The 18806-nt window shown below is 38.3% G+C and overlaps 1 protein-coding gene across 1 annotated transcript in view; it reads left to right on the top strand.

Annotated features, from left to right (window-relative positions):
• Nucleotides 1-18806, top strand: part of LOC6565162 — a 51923-nt gene that overhangs the window by 23837 nt on the left and 9280 nt on the right. The window contains exons 2-6 of the mRNA XM_043216094.1: nt 7192-7389; nt 7508-7628; nt 11435-11582; nt 15806-16212; nt 16922-17170. Coding sequence (XP_043072029.1) covers nt 7192-7389; nt 7508-7628; nt 11435-11582; nt 15806-16212; nt 16922-17170 — 1123 coding nt within the window. The remainder of the gene's footprint in view (nt 1-7191; nt 7390-7507; nt 7629-11434; nt 11583-15805; nt 16213-16921; nt 17171-18806) is intronic.

The following is an 18806-nucleotide window of genomic DNA, read 5'->3' as shown; positions in this document are numbered from 1 at the left end:
CAACGCATCAACAACAACAACAACAACAACAGCAACAACCCATGAAAGACCAAGAGCAGGAAGAAGAAACACCAACATCATCAACAAACACGCAGCAGCCGTATCCACCAGATGCCGACGATGCCAGGGCAAGTCTCTATCGCTCGGCCAGTTTCCAGAGTGAGGAGCTGCTGCTGCACCTGGGCGCTGGCCAGCTGCTGGCTGAATCGGAGCTAAGCGATGGACACAGGTAGTACTCGTAATTCATTACAGCATTATACGGCGTGCCCTCGCCCACAATTCCACAATTGCAGAGTCTTGCCATCGTTAAGCCAAAAAAAAAAACCATTATGTACCCATTTCAATTTCAAAATTCGTGTACAATTATAATTAATGCTATCCATACGACAATATATCAATATCATCCATTCTAACGAAAGTCTGATGACAATAACTTATACAAATATAGTCATATTTTTTTAAACAATTAAATATGAATATGAAATGTGAAGATTACATAAATCAGTTTAAAGTATAAGGCCCGTAATCAGATCTAGTCGGCTCAGACAAATTAATATATTGCCTGAAGCAAACATCAGCATATATTCAGTTTTATCAAGATAGCTTTAAGGTAAGGTTATATTGACTCGACTTATGATGCTGATCACGAATATATATGCTCTTTGGTTGCTTTCGTTTGCTCCTTAAAAGGTACAAATAATGGTATAATTTTTTGTAGACCAACAAAAGCCTACTAATTACTTCGTTAAAAAAATGTTTTTCATGTTTTCTTTTTTAGCGTCGCTTTAAAATGTTGCTGAAATTTACTCAATTTGCATTGTTGAAATAGCTAAACACTGGAAAAAAAAAGTGTACGTCCCTTTTTCGATGGTTTTTGAGCGAAACATTTTTATCTGGAAAATCATTTAAGCGTGGTTCGAATGCTGGTTCGTTAAGCGAGAAGGAATGCTGCTGGCCATCAGGGTGTATACTTAATATGTGTAGTTAATGCGTCATCTCATCAGCAACAGCCGCCAAATTGTTCAAGGCTGGTCATGTTTAGCCTAATATGTATAAATTATTGATATGGCACACACACAGACACACACACATGCATATTAATATATATAGACAGACATTAGTTAAAGTCATTAATCAAAGAATGCCTAATTTAATATTCATACACTTATCAACATCAACATTTAAGCAGCTAATCCGTTAGATCACAACAACAATTGTTGTTATTGAACAACAACACCCAATTGCTCGATGCATATCAATTTGATTTGGTTTTAATCGAATTTGCTTAGCATTGTTCAACAATCGCAATTTAAAAGATTGCCAATTGTAGATTAATCAACAATTTGTGAGTGGCTTAAACAATTGGGAAATATCAGCGCAAGAAATTTGAACTTTGCGGCTGCTGTTGACTCTTTGCTGTTTGCAACTTGTAATTAACCCAAACTAAATTTGGAAAGTCTTTGCCATTGGCAAACAATTCAAAACATCAGATTTGAGTACAAGACATGAGACATGCTTATCAGGGCAAAATTGAACAATTCATTTGTTTGTTTTAAGTCGTCGGCGGCATCAATGGAATTTAGTTTAGTAAGTGTAACTGGCTAATTAGAGATGTTTATTGATATGCCGGCTGTCAGCATAAGAACATGCTTAGCTTAATTTATGTGCCAGGGCATATATATTATGTCGAGTAGAGCATTATGTTGAGTGAATACTGTGGGGCATCAAATGGAAGACAAAGGAACAAAGGAAGTTGATTAAGTAAAATGCTGAAACAACAAGAGCAACAAGCGAGACAAAGCAATGTTGAGCAGTATGCAACTTGTTGCATACTTCTTGCCCCAAGCAATGTATACAATAGCACTTAAGTGAAAAGAATGCTGATGCTGTCTACTCCACTGGGGCACCACTTCAGTGTTTGATTGAGATTAGAAATGGCTTGCACATGGACTGGCCAACAATGTCAGATAATTTGGACACAAAAACACAACTGAGTTGGCCAAACTCTTTAGGCTCTGTTGGATTGAGGAGTTTTGTAAACTCTGAGCTCGACTTTGACTACAAATTTAGCAATTTTAATAATTAAAACTGCAAGCTCCAAAAATCTAAAATCAATACTTATTATTTTATTATGGAGTATTTTGTCGACTTTTTATTATACAGACAACTTAAGCCTAAAATGTATTTTTAGTTTTAAGCGAGAATTTAAGCCCCACAATCGGACAACAGTATTCGTGTTTTAAATGAAATGACAACAGACTCGATTGAATGGAGAAGGTGGGCAAGTAGGCAACACAGTTTTCAACAGTTTTGTATGCCTCCATTTGCTGTTATGATTGTCTGTGCAATGTCCTGCATGCTGTCCGTCCCTACGTGTCTCAGTCTGTCCGTTTATACGACCTGCAGCATTTCTTAATACTTTCAATATATATCGAGTCAATCGCCAACACACCGAACCCAAAGTGTAAAGGCCACATTAATGATTATTTCAACTTGGCACCAGTGATGAGCTGGCATATCACTGGCAACGTCCCCACGCCTTTTAATGTTGTTACTATTTATATTTTTGATTGCTCACATATGCAATTCTTGCACAGGCCTGTCGTATTCCCTCCATTCCCATTGAAAACCAATTGAGTTGTGTTTGCGTTAATAAAAGTCTGCGTGCGCGTAGAAGCCAGCAACTGTTGCAACTGTTGTTGCATAGTTGGTGCGGCCGTGGCCGTGGAAATGACAACCAAATGCGTTGGGGCAGTGGGGCACTGTCTGTCGTTCGCAGACGGATGCCGCATACCGTTTTTATCTTTCATTTTTTTTTTTGTTGGCCACAGCGGTTGCTTTTTGCCGACCACCTGGTGAGCTGTTGCCGTTGCCGTTGCCGTTGCTGGCTGCCCCGTTTCCAGCTAATCACAAATCGAATATCCTGTGCGGCAGAGAGCCGTTAGAGGAGCAGCCTTGGCATCATGACATATCGACGCCATTGACTGTCATCATCGCTCTGTTCACTTGATTTTTCCTGCTCTACTCTGGCCTGCTTTTGCTTTTACCCATTACGATTTCCACTTTGATTTAACCGCATTATCCTTGATGCAAGGTCGCAGCGAGGCTCTCACGGCTGCTGTGTTGAACCAAGCGATAATTGCTTTGCAATTACGCGACTGACTGAGCAGCCGAAGGTCATTCCATGCACAGCATGCAGCGCCACTGTGGCAGCAGCAGGAGCACAAACCAAATGTGATACTTAAGTCGGCGCAAAAGTGAACAATAAATCAAATCGCAATTTATTTGTTCTTTCTGTGACGATTTTGAAATGGTTTCAACTAGAGATAAGCGCGGAATACTCGCGTCACAATTTTTATTTATCTGAAGTTGGGAGGCAATGAACCAATCCCGATTAATCCCGTCTATCTCGGCAATCCCGATTAATGCCAACCGCACAAAAAGTGAAGATTCTCAAAATGTTGATATGTCGATTATAAGGAGACAGTGCAAATCGAACCCGGTTATAGAAGAATTATAAAACCGGAATTTAATATTTTAGAACATTGGCAACAATTTGAAAAATACACCTTTGCTCCAGTAACTTTATAAAATGTTTTTGTTTTCCTTTTTTTGCTGACAATAACCTAACAGCTGATTTTATTATATTTATATCTACATATATATATATATATATGCTTCTGACCAGTGCCCACATATGAGTATCTCTTACCTCAAGCATTACTTGCCCACAAATATACGAAATCTCTTTTGAAGTATTCCACGTAAATGGGGCTTATGGGTAATAAATTGTTCAGAACATTTTCGAAATCACTTTCAGAATATATTTAAAAGTATGATCCAAATTAAATTGGTCAGAGACTGTCTAGCTTCACATTTCTGAGTAATGCGTTTTATTCAATTTGAAATTTATTTGACTTACTGCTTGCTCAACGGCGAGTCACTTTTGATTTGGGTTAATTGCACTCAAGCATCGCCCTCGAATTTATGTATATATATGTATATATGTACACACAGACTGTTCATATACAAAACTTATTTAGTATGCCGAATTAGGTATACGCTCCGAATGCCAGTGAATAGTCAGCATCGAGAATTTAAATAGCCGTTTTGCTTAATTTATTTCAATAAGGTAACCATTTTTGTGCTCAACCCATTGCTTGCCACATTCTCCACAATGCTGCCACCTGGCAGCAACATCAATTTACACTAAAACACTCAAAGGAGCAGGCTCCAATAGCGAAAGTGGCAAGGCACATAATTTATAGACACTTGGTGGTTGGGCTTAGTTTGCTTTGCTTTGCTTAATTGTTGGGTGGCCAACAGACAATATGCTAGTATATATATATATATGTACATATGTATGTATATATATATATATAAGTAAATGTGTGTGTATTTAAATTATAGGCTGTTTGCTGTTTGTTTACTTTGGCATTATGACAGACCGGCCGACGAGACTGCGCATAAATATATGCACATATATATTCATATTCAACGAGTTGAGGGCCAAACAATGCCCTAGCATAGCCCAAGAAGTAAACAATGTATCAGTTACTGAAATTAGTGCGGGCTTCGATGGTTAGCCAGACAGAGCATTAAGGTTCATCATTTTCAAGTAGAAACTATACTAATAAACAGTTGCTAAAAATTCTCTCTACTTTTCAATTAAAACATATTATTACGAAATGCCTTTGAAATTATCAAATTGTCTCGTTAATAAGCGAAACAATTTAAGCCATTTAATATGAATTAATAATTATTTATTGATTCTTCCATTTTAAATATGTGAATTCAATTTGGGTAACATGTCGAATGCACTGGTAAATAATAACAAATTTGTATTTGTAGCTGTCAGCCAAAATATTCAGTGCTAAATGAGCCAATCAGATTGAATTAATTTGCATAAATAACATCAGAAAGGTAAGCAATTAAAGGGTTAGCATCAGAAATTCGATTGGATATGCATAACATTATAATTACAATATCCATATCACAAATGATGCATTAATAATGGGTAACTGGACACAAAGAACCCATTCACCTGTAATTTACACTGTTCTATTCCGCCAATCGTCGTGTATTTTGTTGTACTGAACAACAACAAATAATATTCTAATTAAATTCAATAATTCATGCGGAACTGCCGAAAAATTCGCATGTCTGTCAAGCTGTGAACCGACTGCGAGATACGCTGTCATTTTTTATGCAGCCATCTATCAATCAGTATTCACATGTTGTATCTAAAACTTAACTTACAATTTGAATTCAAGGCTTAACTTTGTATGTCAGTTCGATTAGAAGTTAGCTTACTGCGATCTGGGTTCGAACTCTTGTGCTGCCTCCTCGAACGAGGAAGGAAAATAATCTTTGTCGGTTTGAGGATTTATTTAAAGCTTAAGGCATGTTTAAATAGGAAATCTGCATCTGTTTCTCGCTAAGGCGACAATAATCCGAATAATCAAGCCAACAAACTGTTAGACATGAGTTAAAGCTGTCCTCAGATAATTACAGGTTGGTTGTAGTCACTCAGCAGGTTGATCAAGCATCTGCACAACAGATAACCCACTGTGTCCCGAGAGTAACTAGACTCCAGAACTGAGACTCGCTCAGTTAGGGGTCGGCACCCTCAACGCAAGAGATATTAGAGCTCTGAGAGTAACACATGATGGGGTGTGGACCAAGAGCCATAACTCATTTCTAGAGCGAGAGACACAATGGATTCAGGTTGTCGCAGTGCACAAACTTGAACAATTGTAATAACAGCAGTAAAAGAAAAGTGTATTCATTTAGCCAAATTAATTAACGCTATTTGCTGGGTTTCGTAAACTTCATTGGAAAAGAAAAGTTTGTGAACTCATATAAATCGCGCAATATTTGTAAGAATCGCAGAAAGTTTTGTTGCAACTGGGTTAATTGGCTAAAATATTTGAATACAACAAATCTGTGTTGTACGATGAAACAGAGCTTTTCAATTTTTGTAATCCTCTTGATTTGTTTAGCTTTAATTAAATTCAGCCCTCAAAGATTACCAAGCAATTGCAATTAATTTTTGCGGCAATTGTCTTGGTCCACAAACAACTCAACTGGGGCTGGGTTGGTGTGAAAGACCACCTAACCCAACACAATAAGTGGATGGATTTTCAAGTCGATGAATCAAAATATTAGATGCCTCATAAGTAGTCATCTCTCAACTAATTGTTCCTATGGCAGCTATGTATCCGACTCATGTGCTGCCGATTATGTGCCAAGTTTCATTATCAAAACTGTAAAACTGAGGCATGGCTTGGCTATATATATATATATGTATATTTTACAGGGTTCATATGAATTAATTATGATTAATCCCTCTTCTAGGATACAAGAGATCTTGACTCTATGTCCGTCAAATGTCAGCTTATAAAATTTGTTAATTAAAAGGCTTAGCCAAGAGCGTTAACATTCAATTTCGGCTGTGAATGGGGTCAGGGCATTTGAATTGAAATTGGAAATGCAGACAAATGCCACATGCCACCGATGTCACTTTTGAACTGATTGCATTTACAGTTGTAAGCTTGTGTCTGCCAGCTGAACGTGGCAACAAATGGCCCAGAATCCTGCCTCATAGTCAACTTGGTTAACTGGAGTCAACTATCTGTTGCTGCATATATGCTAAATGCACTCCAATATACAACAGCTGCCCCCCCAGCTAATCCCCATTTATAAACTGAGCTGAGCGAAACTTTGTCTACTGTTCACACACTTCGCATAATTCGCCCCTTGCGATACGTATGCAAATCCAATGAGCTTATAATGAAAAATGTAAAAATGAAATCATTTTTATCAGCTTGCCACAGGCCAGCATAGCTTAATAATTGAGGATTTTCCACACATGTCCACGCTCCACGCTCCCCGTTCCACGCTCCTCTCTTATTGGAGTGCATGGAAATTCGTGAGTATTGTGTTTGTGCCACTCGCAAATTCCATCGTCGTATTTTATTTCTTTTTTTGGTTGGTTAAGCAAGCTACGAATAAGTGTTGGCTCTAAAGAAAAAGGGATAGCATACTTTTTTTATTTTTTTTTTTATTAAATTCCGACTGCTTAAGGCGACTTGGGAAATGCTTGAAATTTCGGGCATAGTTGATTTTGATTGATTTGTCAAGCCAATATAAACGACGATCTCAATCGATAAACGGATTTTTTGTTTGCAGAACCCAGAATCGGGACGAGTTTGGCACTCAACGCGTATATAAGAAAACGTCGCCGAATTGTGTGCTCACCCTGTATTTGCCAACCCGTGAGATGATTCTGACCGATAACAATCCATCCGTGCTGCGTGGCATTGTCTTTGTGGATCCGAAGGCCATTCAAGGATATCGCGTTTACGCCCAGCTAACGTTGACATTTCGGTAAGGCAGCATTAATCCCACGCACACACACACACACACCACACACACACACACCACACACACACACCACACACACACACACGCACGCGTAATTGCTCGACTCGCCTTGTCATTGCAGCTATGGCCGCGAGGATGAGGAGGTGATGGGTTTGCGTTTCTGCAACGAGGCCATTATGTCGCTGCATCAGATTTGGCCACGCCTTGAAGAGCCGTCGCGCGATTCGCTCAGTCCACTACAGGTAAGTTGCCACTCAATGTTGCAATCATTGTAATTGAAATGAGCTATGCACCTACCCGCCACCCAAGCACTGCCTGCCTCCCGGCTATGCTTGTGCTTGTTTGGTCGAGCAGCAGGCGACTGCGAGACGAGCACTTGGCCAAAGCAAGTCAGCACTGGCAGCATGTTGTTGGCATGTGCCAACTTGGCTGACAAGTTGCTGCTGCTGCTGCTGCTGTTGCTGCTGCTCCTGCTATTCTCAAAAATTTGAGGAATGCAAATGTCAGCCACCCACTCAGCTTACTCAGCGGCTGCAACAAGTGGCAGCTGCCGCTCTGCACAGTCTCATAAAAACTCATAAAAACATCCTGCACCAAATGGAATTCACAGCGGGAGCGAGGGACAGAATCTTAAGGATGCTCTTGCAGAAATTTGGCAGGGATGAAGTGTTGCATACAAATAAGTTTGTGCTTAACTCCTTCACTGGATATTGAAGTGCACAACCAAATCGGCAAAGCTTAACTCTTCGTTTCAATTCCAATTAGGCAATCACTCACTTGAACTCTAGCGAAACTAAGCTAAAATAATCATTATTCATTAATTATAATTAACGAGTAATTCCAGAGATCTGCAAACACCTTAAATGTGGGTTAATTGGCGAGCGTCATTTCTTTGATCGTTTTATCAACTCTTATCATTATTAAGTTACAGTTTAAACAAAATTGATGTTATCAAATTTATAATTTCATTAATGCAGTTCAACTCATGCAAATAAAAAAGCAAACTGGTAACAGAAACTGCCATCGACTATTAGCAAAACTCCATAAATATGCTCTGCAATATTTGTTTAGTTTTAATTCAATTAAGCAACACTAGATTAATAAATGTTAACAACAACAACAACCACAAACCACAATTTGTATATTAAATGACCACAATCCGCAAATTGGCAGATAACTAAAGCTGACCAAACAAATGCAGTTAATATTTGCGAAAATTGTTGTGGCCCACAACCAACTCAATGAGCTGCTGAGAAACCACACCAAACCCAACTCAACAAGTAGACGGGTTTTTTGGTTGTAGCAACAAAGTGGCAAGTTGGTCTAGGGACGCCGAAGATTTGATACCCTTGCGGATATCTTCATTATAAATTTCAAATTCAGATTGATTATTCCTATAAAAGCTATAAGATATAATAGTTCGATGTTGAGGTGAAGAAATGAAGTGGTAAAGAAATAGTTGCTTATACAAGAAGTCAGCTTCCAATCGATAGTTGCTTATATATGGATATACATATATATATATATATATATGTATATATATATATTGCTTAAGAACAGTTTGCAGGCATTTTTAAATCAAAGTTGTTGTCGTTGCATTCCAATTTGCCTTGTTGCCTGAAGGGTTTTCCGCCTTCGCTTTTCTTAGTTGTTGTTGCTGTTGCTGTTTTTCGCTTGAGAGCCCAGATTCAATGCAGCATTTCACGTCCGACTCGAGGTATGCAGCACGTTTTGCTTCTTGTTTTTTTTTGTTGGATTTGTTGTCGGTTTGTGTTCTTTTAATTTTTTTATGTTTTTGTTTTTGTAGTCCTTATCCCTCTCTCTCTCTCTCTCTGTCTCTCTCTCTCTTTCTTTTGCTCTACCTCTTTTCCCTGATTACTGAAGATGTCAGTTTAGTTGCACTTAAACCAATTGAAAATCAATTTCATTTAACTAAAAGCTTAACAAATGTTTCCGTTTCCCTTTTGCATTGTTTTTCGCTTGCTGCCAACTGAGTGTGTGTGTGTGTGTGGGTATGTATGTGTGTGTGTGTGGCAGACGTCTTCCCCAAGCGACTTTCAATTTGAACTTGCCCTTTTTATTAGATTTGACATGCAATCATTTATTTACCCATCACATTTTTGACAGCCAAACTCACCAAAATTCGGTTAGGCAATCAGTTTTTTTCATTTTTCCGTTGTCAGTTTCCAGTTTCCAGTTGTAAGTTGCCCATTTTTCAGCTTCCCACTTTTCTCGCTTGTCTTGACCGATTTGCATAATACATTTACTCACTTATAAACTGCTGCCAGTGGAAGCCACTGCTACTGCCCCCCAGCTATCAGCACAAGTACACACACAGCACAGATACACACACACATAGCACACACACACATACACATAATTAAATAAATTTGACTTTAATAACTTGCCGTTGCCCAAATAACATCGAGAGTAGGCAGAGGCAAAGTATTTCAAAAATACCATGAATACCAAGAAGGCCAGAATGGCACAAAATGGCCAAGAGCTGTGCTACAAAATGGCAGTGCTTTAGGTGAAAGAAAATTGGCATAATAAATTGAAATTAATCAATTATGTAAATGCATACATAGTAGCCTTTAGCTAGCTAAACTAAGCAGACAATCGATGTCAAATCAATAGACAGCAAACAAGAGACATGGGTTACTCTTCAAGTGCAGTTGGTTGAGGTACAGTGAAGCAGCAGTAAGTAGAACAGGAATATGCTGATGAAATCAATTAATTGATGGACCAATCAATTAGTTCGATTCGTATTTGAAGTTCACTTGAGTTTTGCTTTGAGTAGCGGAAATGGAAGGCATACTGATAGATATATACTATAATATCTATCGAATGTAGGGTATACTAGGTAGATATATACTAGGTAGATAAGCCACAACAATGTGATTATGTGGCGTACAGGCTCAACTTGTTTTCATTAGAATCTCCATTCTCAAGCATTTATTTGCTTGAGCAGCACTTGCCAAGTCGATGGTCGAAGACAGTCCAAAAACAATTTACACTTTGTAAATATCAACAAATTTGTAAGACAATATCCGACCTATAAGTACAACAGTTAAATTTGTATTCTTAATGTTCCCGTGTAGCGTTCAGCCTGCAACATATACACAGATTTCAAGCCGTAGGGCCTAACAGCCTCGTGCGGCCCTCCTGTCTGACAATGGCGGCTTAAGAAGCCTTCGCCCCTCCACTCGCTCTCTCAATCTCTCCCTCTCTCTCTCTCTCTCTCTTTTTATCTCTCTATCTCCATCTCTGTTTGGGCTCAAATTAGAACAAAACGTTTTCCGAGCCAAACAATTTGAGCTGTGGAATTGTCTTTAAATACTTTTCATTGAGATGCCGCACACAGTTCGAGGCAAAGTCATAGCCAAAGTTGTTCGCCGTAGGCCTGTTGAGCAGTTGGCTGAAAGGGGAGGGAAGGGAGTGGAAGGGTCATTGCCTTTGTGGCTGCTGTTGTACGCGCTACTCAGCTTACGATACACAGACACACGCGCCGCCGATAAGACATTTAAGTATAAGTCCAAGGACAGAACCAGCACAGAAACCAGTAACACGACAAGGAACTGTGGGGGAATTGGGGAGTAGAGGGGGGGGGGGGGGGGACACAGTGGGCATAGCATGTTTTCATATTGCTGCGAACATAATGAAATGCAAATGAAATGCCAAAACCAGCCACAGAATAAAGCATAACAAAAAAAACAAAACAAAGCCAACAATTTCGCAATGGTTGCGCCACTAATCACAGAGCCAAAATGCATAATTAAAAACTAAACATAACCGTAAACAAACAAACATGCACACATATATATATATATATATATATATATATGAAAATATGAAACCGTCCGCATCTATTGGCTTTCGGCTTTATTAGCCACTCAGCTGCAGACCCGATCCGGATCTATAACTAAAAAATCCAATTAAAATGCGAAATTCAAATATGCTGGCAATTTTGCAAATATGCCAGGCATTACTATTCTGACTGACTATACCCCTATATGTGTTTGCATATATATTTGCACTCTGCTTGCAGGAGGCATTGTTGCGGCGTTTGGGGGATGGGGCCCATCCCTTCACCCTGTCGCTGACCGCCCAGGCACCGCCCAGCGTCCAGCTGGTACCGGCCAAGCGTTACTACGGAGCTCCCATTGGCACCAGCTACGACGTCCGCTGCTTCATTGGTAAGTTCATCTTCTTCTTCTTCTTCTGTTTGTTTTTGTTTGCTTTTATATGCCAATATGATATGTTTGTTGTTCATGTTTGTTGACATCCGTTTGTAAATATTGCACAAAATTAGATACATTTAACTAGTCCAGGAGCATGAACAAATCTAGTGAAAGAGCAACAAGAACAGTGCAAATAGTTAAAGACATTAAATCGAATCTGAGAATTAGTCTGCTATTGGACAAATGACAACTTAGATTATTTAAAGTTGTTGTTTTCGATAAGCCTTGTTGAAAGTTTATCATTTCATCAAGTTAGCTTTAGCTGAAAATAAATTAAATGTAAAATAAATAAATATTAAATAATACATAAATTTGAAAAATTACTGAACGTTTTTATTCAAAAGGCTTTCAGTACAAATAATAATTAATAATTTTAATAAATATCTAGTTTTAAGTATGTTTATAATAACGATGCGAAAGTTAGTCCAAATTAAACCCACTCGAAGTTATCCCCATATTATAAATAAGGGACTCTGCTGGTCTCTTGATATCATAGAGATATCATATAGAGAGTTTATATGCAATTTTGGACACAAACTTCCTTAGGCGGCATATTTGTCACAAAAAAATCTCAAGAATATAGTATTGAGTAAATAGAAGATGATCCTCCTCTTTATGATCTTTAGAATATATGCAATATATTTTTATTGCGATTAAATCATTATTTTTATAGAATCGAAAAATATTTCTTCTTCTCTTTGGATATTTATTAAATAGTCTCTCAATAAAAAGGCTAAGGACTTGATAAAGTTTTTAAGCTAGAAATTAGATAGAAATTAAGATCACTTAAATAGAAATTAACATAGAGTCGAAAGATTAGTTACTGAGCTTTCTCAGGTTTATTGCGATGCGTATTTTGAGTGTAGACATACAAATACATTATAATTAACGAGCATTTACATTACCTTTCCTCCATTCACCGTTCATCATCAAGCCATTGGCCAACGCCTATAGAATCGTGAGTATCGAGTATCGAGCATCGAGCATCAAGCATCGAGCATCAAGTATCGAGTGTCAAATACCGAGTGTCGAGCATCGAGTGACTTCAGGCATCCACTGGAGTCGACGTTCGACATGTGAGTGCGAGCGAATACGAATCCCCTCGTAATTTGGCAGTGGAACAAGTTTCACAGCTTAATTATATTGATGACCACGTCAAACCGCCCGCTCCCCGCAACGGTCGAGCAACAAGCAAATTATCCCTGGCCAACACTTTCCAATACTTGTCCGCTGCTTCTGTTGACGGCATCAGACTTGATCTGATTGAATTGTTCTTATTTTCGATTGATTTTGGTGTAATGCTTTTGGCCATCATTTAAGTTGATTTTTTCGCCAAGCGTGAACCTTGTGGGGGGACCTAATGCTCTGTGTGCACACTGAAATTAATAAAAACAAGAAACCAGAATGAACGGCTATCTTAGGCACAGCGCAGATAACATCCCCTTGCCGTCTCTTTGGTTATATGAAATGCAAGTCGATTGCTTGATGCCCTGTAAACGGACAGTGAGCTTGACATACCCGCTGTGTGGCCATGTCATGACACAGCACAGGGTATCCAAATGGTCTGACTGATGCCCACTCAGATACCAATTCCAATTCCGGTTGCGATTTGCAATTTGCGATGCTTTTGATGGTTTCCATCATTTTCTATTTCATTTTCATTTTCTTTTCGTTTCGATTCGATTCGTTTCGATTCATTTTACTTATTTTTTGTAATTTTTTCAATTGCCAAAAGGAAATTTTTTCAATACGTCTGCGTCCTTGTGCTCTTATTGTCTGTCGGCATTTCCAAGGTAACTGATATGAACTGAATACATATAAATACATATTTGTATGTGGAAAAGCGCAAATTCATAGACCAACCAAGTACTTAAGCTGAAAACAAAACACATTTGACATTTGAATGGAGACTGAATTGTGTAGCAAGCTTCTTTTTTTTGCTAATATGATTTAAATGGGAGACTTTCAAACATACAAATTTAAAACAGAAAACATTCATTGCATGCACAGTTGCCCAAACAAAGGCGTGTCCACGGCCAGTCTTGCGTGCTCAAAAGTAGCAGTTGACCCGGCTGTAAGCATGAAAATGAAAACTTTTTTTCCAGCCCCTGCTGACGCTCAGTGGAAACGCAGCAGCTGCTGGTTAGCGCCCTCTAGAGGTTGTCGGGGGCAACCAAGTGTCAGCAGAAGGTGAAAGCCTTTCTGATGGTGGCCCACAAAACAAAAAATAAAACTTGAATATATTGATTTACTTAAAATGTCTAGCCCTTTTTATGCCTTTCCAGAGGACATCATAATTTTATAGTCAAGTTTGTAAAGCATTGAACGAATCCTCTCCGATCGATATTCTTGATCAGCTTTTAGTTTCGAAAAAATTGGAAAGAAGTGTTGTCGTCATTGGACAAGACGAAATACGTTTGCAGTCCATTTTGAATATGAATTCTTTTTTATGCCTAGCCGACAATATTCATACGCGAACCACACCCGAAAACTTTACCCTTTACCCACACATGATCTCTGCTGTTTTTCAAATTGAAATCATTAATTGGGTTTTTGTTGGTGCACTGAGTTTATTCATGCGAATAGCAAGAATCAACTCGTATGAGTTTATTTTAGAGCAATTCAGCGATTCCATGTGAGTTCAAATTTGAATGCAGAATAAAATCAAGAGAAAATTGATTTTTGCAATTCTCCAATGACCATGTACCTGTTTTGATGAAGGCAATTTTCTTATTACCTGTTTCTGTGTAACATTAAATCAAGGCAAAATCTCAAACAAAGCACTCAACGGCAGCATCGACAGCTTAATAATCCGCTTACTCGCAGCATAAATAATCAATTTGTGCACTTTTACTTTACTTTTTATTAATATTATTTTATTTTCACCAACAAAAAAAAGAAGAAGAAAGAAACACAACAACAACAACAACAACAACAACAACAACAACAATGTAGCCGCAGAAGCAACAGCCATAAATGGCAGTCCATTCAGATTTTAATTCTTCTTCTTTTTCTTTCTTCTTTCAATTTAAAAAACAAATACAAAATACATTTTAATTTATGTATGTTTTATATATTTGTTGTTGTTGCACCGTTAACATTTCGCGTTGGTGCATCAAACGAAGTCAATTTAATTATAATTGTATAAATCAGCAGCTGATTAACTTCCGACCGAATAAAGATGTCGCAGCCAACTGTTTTGCATCGAACTCACTCCGAAATTGGGCTCGTGCTCCTTAAAGCTGCTCAGCAGTTATCCTTACCTTCAGTGTGTCTATTTGCGATGATTACGTCAACTTGTTGTATGTTGTAAAAGAGACAATGGATTTTAAATCTGCATTCGCAGCAGCGAAAAATGACTCGACATACAAATTTTCCGCTGTTTACTTTTGCTTTTAATGCTTTTTTATTAAAAAATAAATAAGGTTTTTAAATCCAAAAATTAACATTTCATTTCTAGAAAGCTCTGAACAATTTGGCTTAAAACTGTAATGAAAATTTAATAAAATATTTCCAGTCTATCAAACTTATTCTAGAATCCACAGCTTTGCATAAATCGCGATTCGACTCCTACTCGCTATCTGACAGTTTTTAAATGACTCGATATATCGATCATTTTACCATTAATGCTTTTGCAGCTCTAATTATTTGAAATACATATATGTCAACATATGTTCTGATCTCACGCATTCATTATATCTCTGTTTTAGCGTGTTTGTTTTTTGCATTGCTTCGTTTTTTCATTCTGCCCATCCTTTTGTTTCTGATATAATATGTATATATATATATATATGTGTATAATATAAAGATTTAAATTGGCAAAAGTTTAAATTGGTAAATGTTTAAGTTGATAAAATGATATGTAAATTGGTTGGCAGCATGTGCTGCAAGTGCTTGTTGTTTTTGGTTGAGTTGACACCATTAAAAGGCTGCCAGCTTTTCAAAGTGTTCCACAAGCAGCTCAAACGAGACGAACCAAGACGAACAACACAGCCAACCAAGAAAATTAAAAAGCACAGAAATGCATTCATTCAATTTCAAGCATATTAGGCAGCCACGCTTCTAATGAGCTTAGCGAGCAATGGCAGCGCAAATAGCCATGTTCAGTTCGAATCCTTTGGCTAATTGGACGGCTCCCTATTTGTTTTTTCTTTGTTGCATCTCTTTTTGTTTTGCAGCCGACAAGACGGATGAGAAGTTCCATCGTCGAGCCGCCGTCAAAATGAGCGTACGCGTCATTTATCGCACCGATGTCTTTCATCAGCACTCGGCCCCGGAGCAGTTTGCCGCCTTTGTCGGTCAGCACAATGCCGCTCCATCGCCGCCATCAAGTGCAACGCCACCACCTGGCAACGATGCGAACGCAGCAGCAGCTGCAGCTACAGCTGGAGCTGGAGGAGCTGGCCACGAGCAACCATCGTCCTCCAAAGGCAAGGGCTCCAAGTCGGAACGCGGCGATACGTTTCCCAAGCTGCGTCTATCGCCAAAGTCATTTAGGTTCAGCGGTCGCTTTGGGCGCAGCAAAAGTGAAATTGAGAGATGCCCCAACGATCCTTTCCATTGTTACAGCAAATCTTTCCAGGAGGTGAGTCTACTATGTTTATATACTACCTTATACCTTGTATCTTATAAGATTTAACCTTGTTTTTTATTTTTATTTTTTTTAATGTATCAGTAAAAAGTTAGATAAACAAATCATGTTTCAAAATTGGCACCAGTGCCGCTATTCGACATTCTCTGATTGCTTGACAAGGCCTTAAGCGGAACCAAAAATATAATCTTTAGAAATCGGAATTGATAAGCAATAAATGTTTAGTTAACAAAAATGCAAAAATCTTCAAAAAAGGAGTTGTTAAAAAGTAAACAGAAAATTAACCATGTTTGCAACAAGGTGTCAAACCGGAACCGCAACCTTACCGAATATATATCAGAACCTGAACCGAAATTACTTTTTCATAACGGAATGGAATACTGAAAAATAACATTGGAACCAAATCATTCATTTATATATGTATATGTATAAATTCTATATCGATGATTACTCATTATTATTAATCCGTTTGAAATGATTAGCAACCTAAATAGCTGAAAAAAAAAGTCTGGTAACTTATTGATTAATAGATTGATATGCAATTGATTTGATCAGTCAATTACTGAGGGAAACACTGTAGGAAGTTTCGCTTAAGGCGCAGTCAAGTCAATTATGTAAATTTGGTTAACAAGACGCACGCTGTCAGCGAGCAGTGTTGCTAATCTTAAATTGATTTTGTTTTTTTTTTTTCATTATTTGGCAGCATTGCGACAACATTGGCAGCGGAATGTTGCCGCCACACAGCAACGCGGGTGTCGCCGGCGGCATTGGTGGCATCAGCGTTGGACCCTGCGGCGGGCCACAGGGCGCCGTGGACAAACCATTTCTGCTCCATGACGGCCGAGTCAGCCTGAGGGCCAGTCTCGACAAGGGCTGGTACACGCACGGCGAGAATGTCAACGTCACCGTCAACATACGCAACGACAGCCGCAAGACGGTGCGCAAAGTGCGGGTAAGTGGAATCTCTAGTTAACCTTGAAGCAAACCACTAGCTTAGTCCTAAGACTGTAACCTAACATCTGTAACTTAACATGCAGCTAGCTAACCACTAGCTTAGTATTAAGACTGTAACATAACATCTGTAACTTATCATGCAGCCATGTACTTAACATATAATATCGATATCGATCGATAACATTTGTGTGATCGCCAGGTTGAAGCAGAACATCTGATCTGAATCGTGGTGAATAAACTAAAAAGTGACCAGACGTGTTTGAGAAAGAAATATAGCACAACTTCAGGCCGAACAATCCTGTGTCTTAAATATTTGGTTTTTTTTTTGTTAGTTGTATTACAACATTTAAGTATATAAACTCAAAAAAATCAGCTCTAATTTTGGATAATTGTCACACTTTTGGTGCCAAGGATAACTCAACTTATTATTTACAAAGTATATTCTTAAAACAAAAGGCTGTGTCTTTCTAAAACCTCTTTTTTTAAATTCCAGGGTACTTTTTGTCTAAGATTTAGAAAAAAATATGTATATTGTCAAATGTGTTGTTTTATATGTGTACATATAACTTTTGTATTATCTTTTTGTTGCTGCTAGTAATTATTAAATATTAATATTTTCAAATTTCACAAATATTTTAGATAGTTTGGAAATTCATATAGTCGGAAAAGCTAAACAGCAACTGTGTTCAAACACAGCAGTTGAGAGATTTTAGTTTTAAAGCTATTGTTTTTTTTTCCTCTGAGTGTAAGTACTCCTTTAACAAAAAATGAACAAAAACAATTTTTGTGTATGCCGCATCAATCTTATCGAACTGAAGTTAAGCAGACCAAACATGCTTAAGTCCAGTGACCTACTTATATGTGATAGATAGATGGATAGCTTCACACTTGATTCCGTATCTTTCTAACCATATACACATAGATTATAAGATTCTTAGCTATTTTCAGCTCGTTAGGTTTGTCTAACTTTAACTTTGTCCTTGTTCGGGCTCATAAATATTCTGACTCTGGCTAGACACGGTTACCAGCAAATGATTTATGGTTTTTTAGTGTTTCCAGTATAAATGTTTGTCTGGCCTGCTTGTCCGTCTGCCTGCTTGTCTGACAGCCTGTCCCCACCCATCACCCTCCCCATAAATAATGCACACGCAACGTTGAGAAAACTGTTGCATTCAGTTGCAAGTCGTAAAATATGCAATGAATAATGAATAAATGCCAGGCAAGGTAAAGGGTCGCCAATGGCATTATCTTTGCCCCTAACAGTAGACCCTGTCTCCTAGTCCCCAGCACCCATCTGCTAGTCTATATCCCCCAGCCCCTTGATCCTAGCTCTCATTCCCTATCTGGTTAAAGAAGTAATTGAATTATGTGCAACGTCGCCATATTACTAAGTGGGTAGCAAGCACTTACGGACACGCACATCAACACTAACACATACACAAATACACTCCCACATCCAAAGACACACACACAGAAACATGCAGAACATCCTTGCATATATTGGTCAGAAAACCAGGCAAAAGAGTTTTATATTTATGAGCATGGTATGGCCTCATTTGGCAAGCAAGTTACCGTTAAAGTTATCACAGTCAATCAACTGGCCACTTCTAACTTGCAGCAGGTGCATGCAACTA

Source organism: Drosophila grimshawi, unplaced genomic scaffold (genome assembly GCF_018153295.1).
Source record: "Drosophila grimshawi isolate 15287-2541.00 unplaced genomic scaffold, ASM1815329v1 contig_848, whole genome shotgun sequence".
NCBI classification, from domain to species: domain Eukaryota; kingdom Metazoa; phylum Arthropoda; class Insecta; order Diptera; family Drosophilidae; genus Drosophila; species Drosophila grimshawi.
This window is presented reverse-complemented; position numbering and strand designations above follow the sequence as displayed.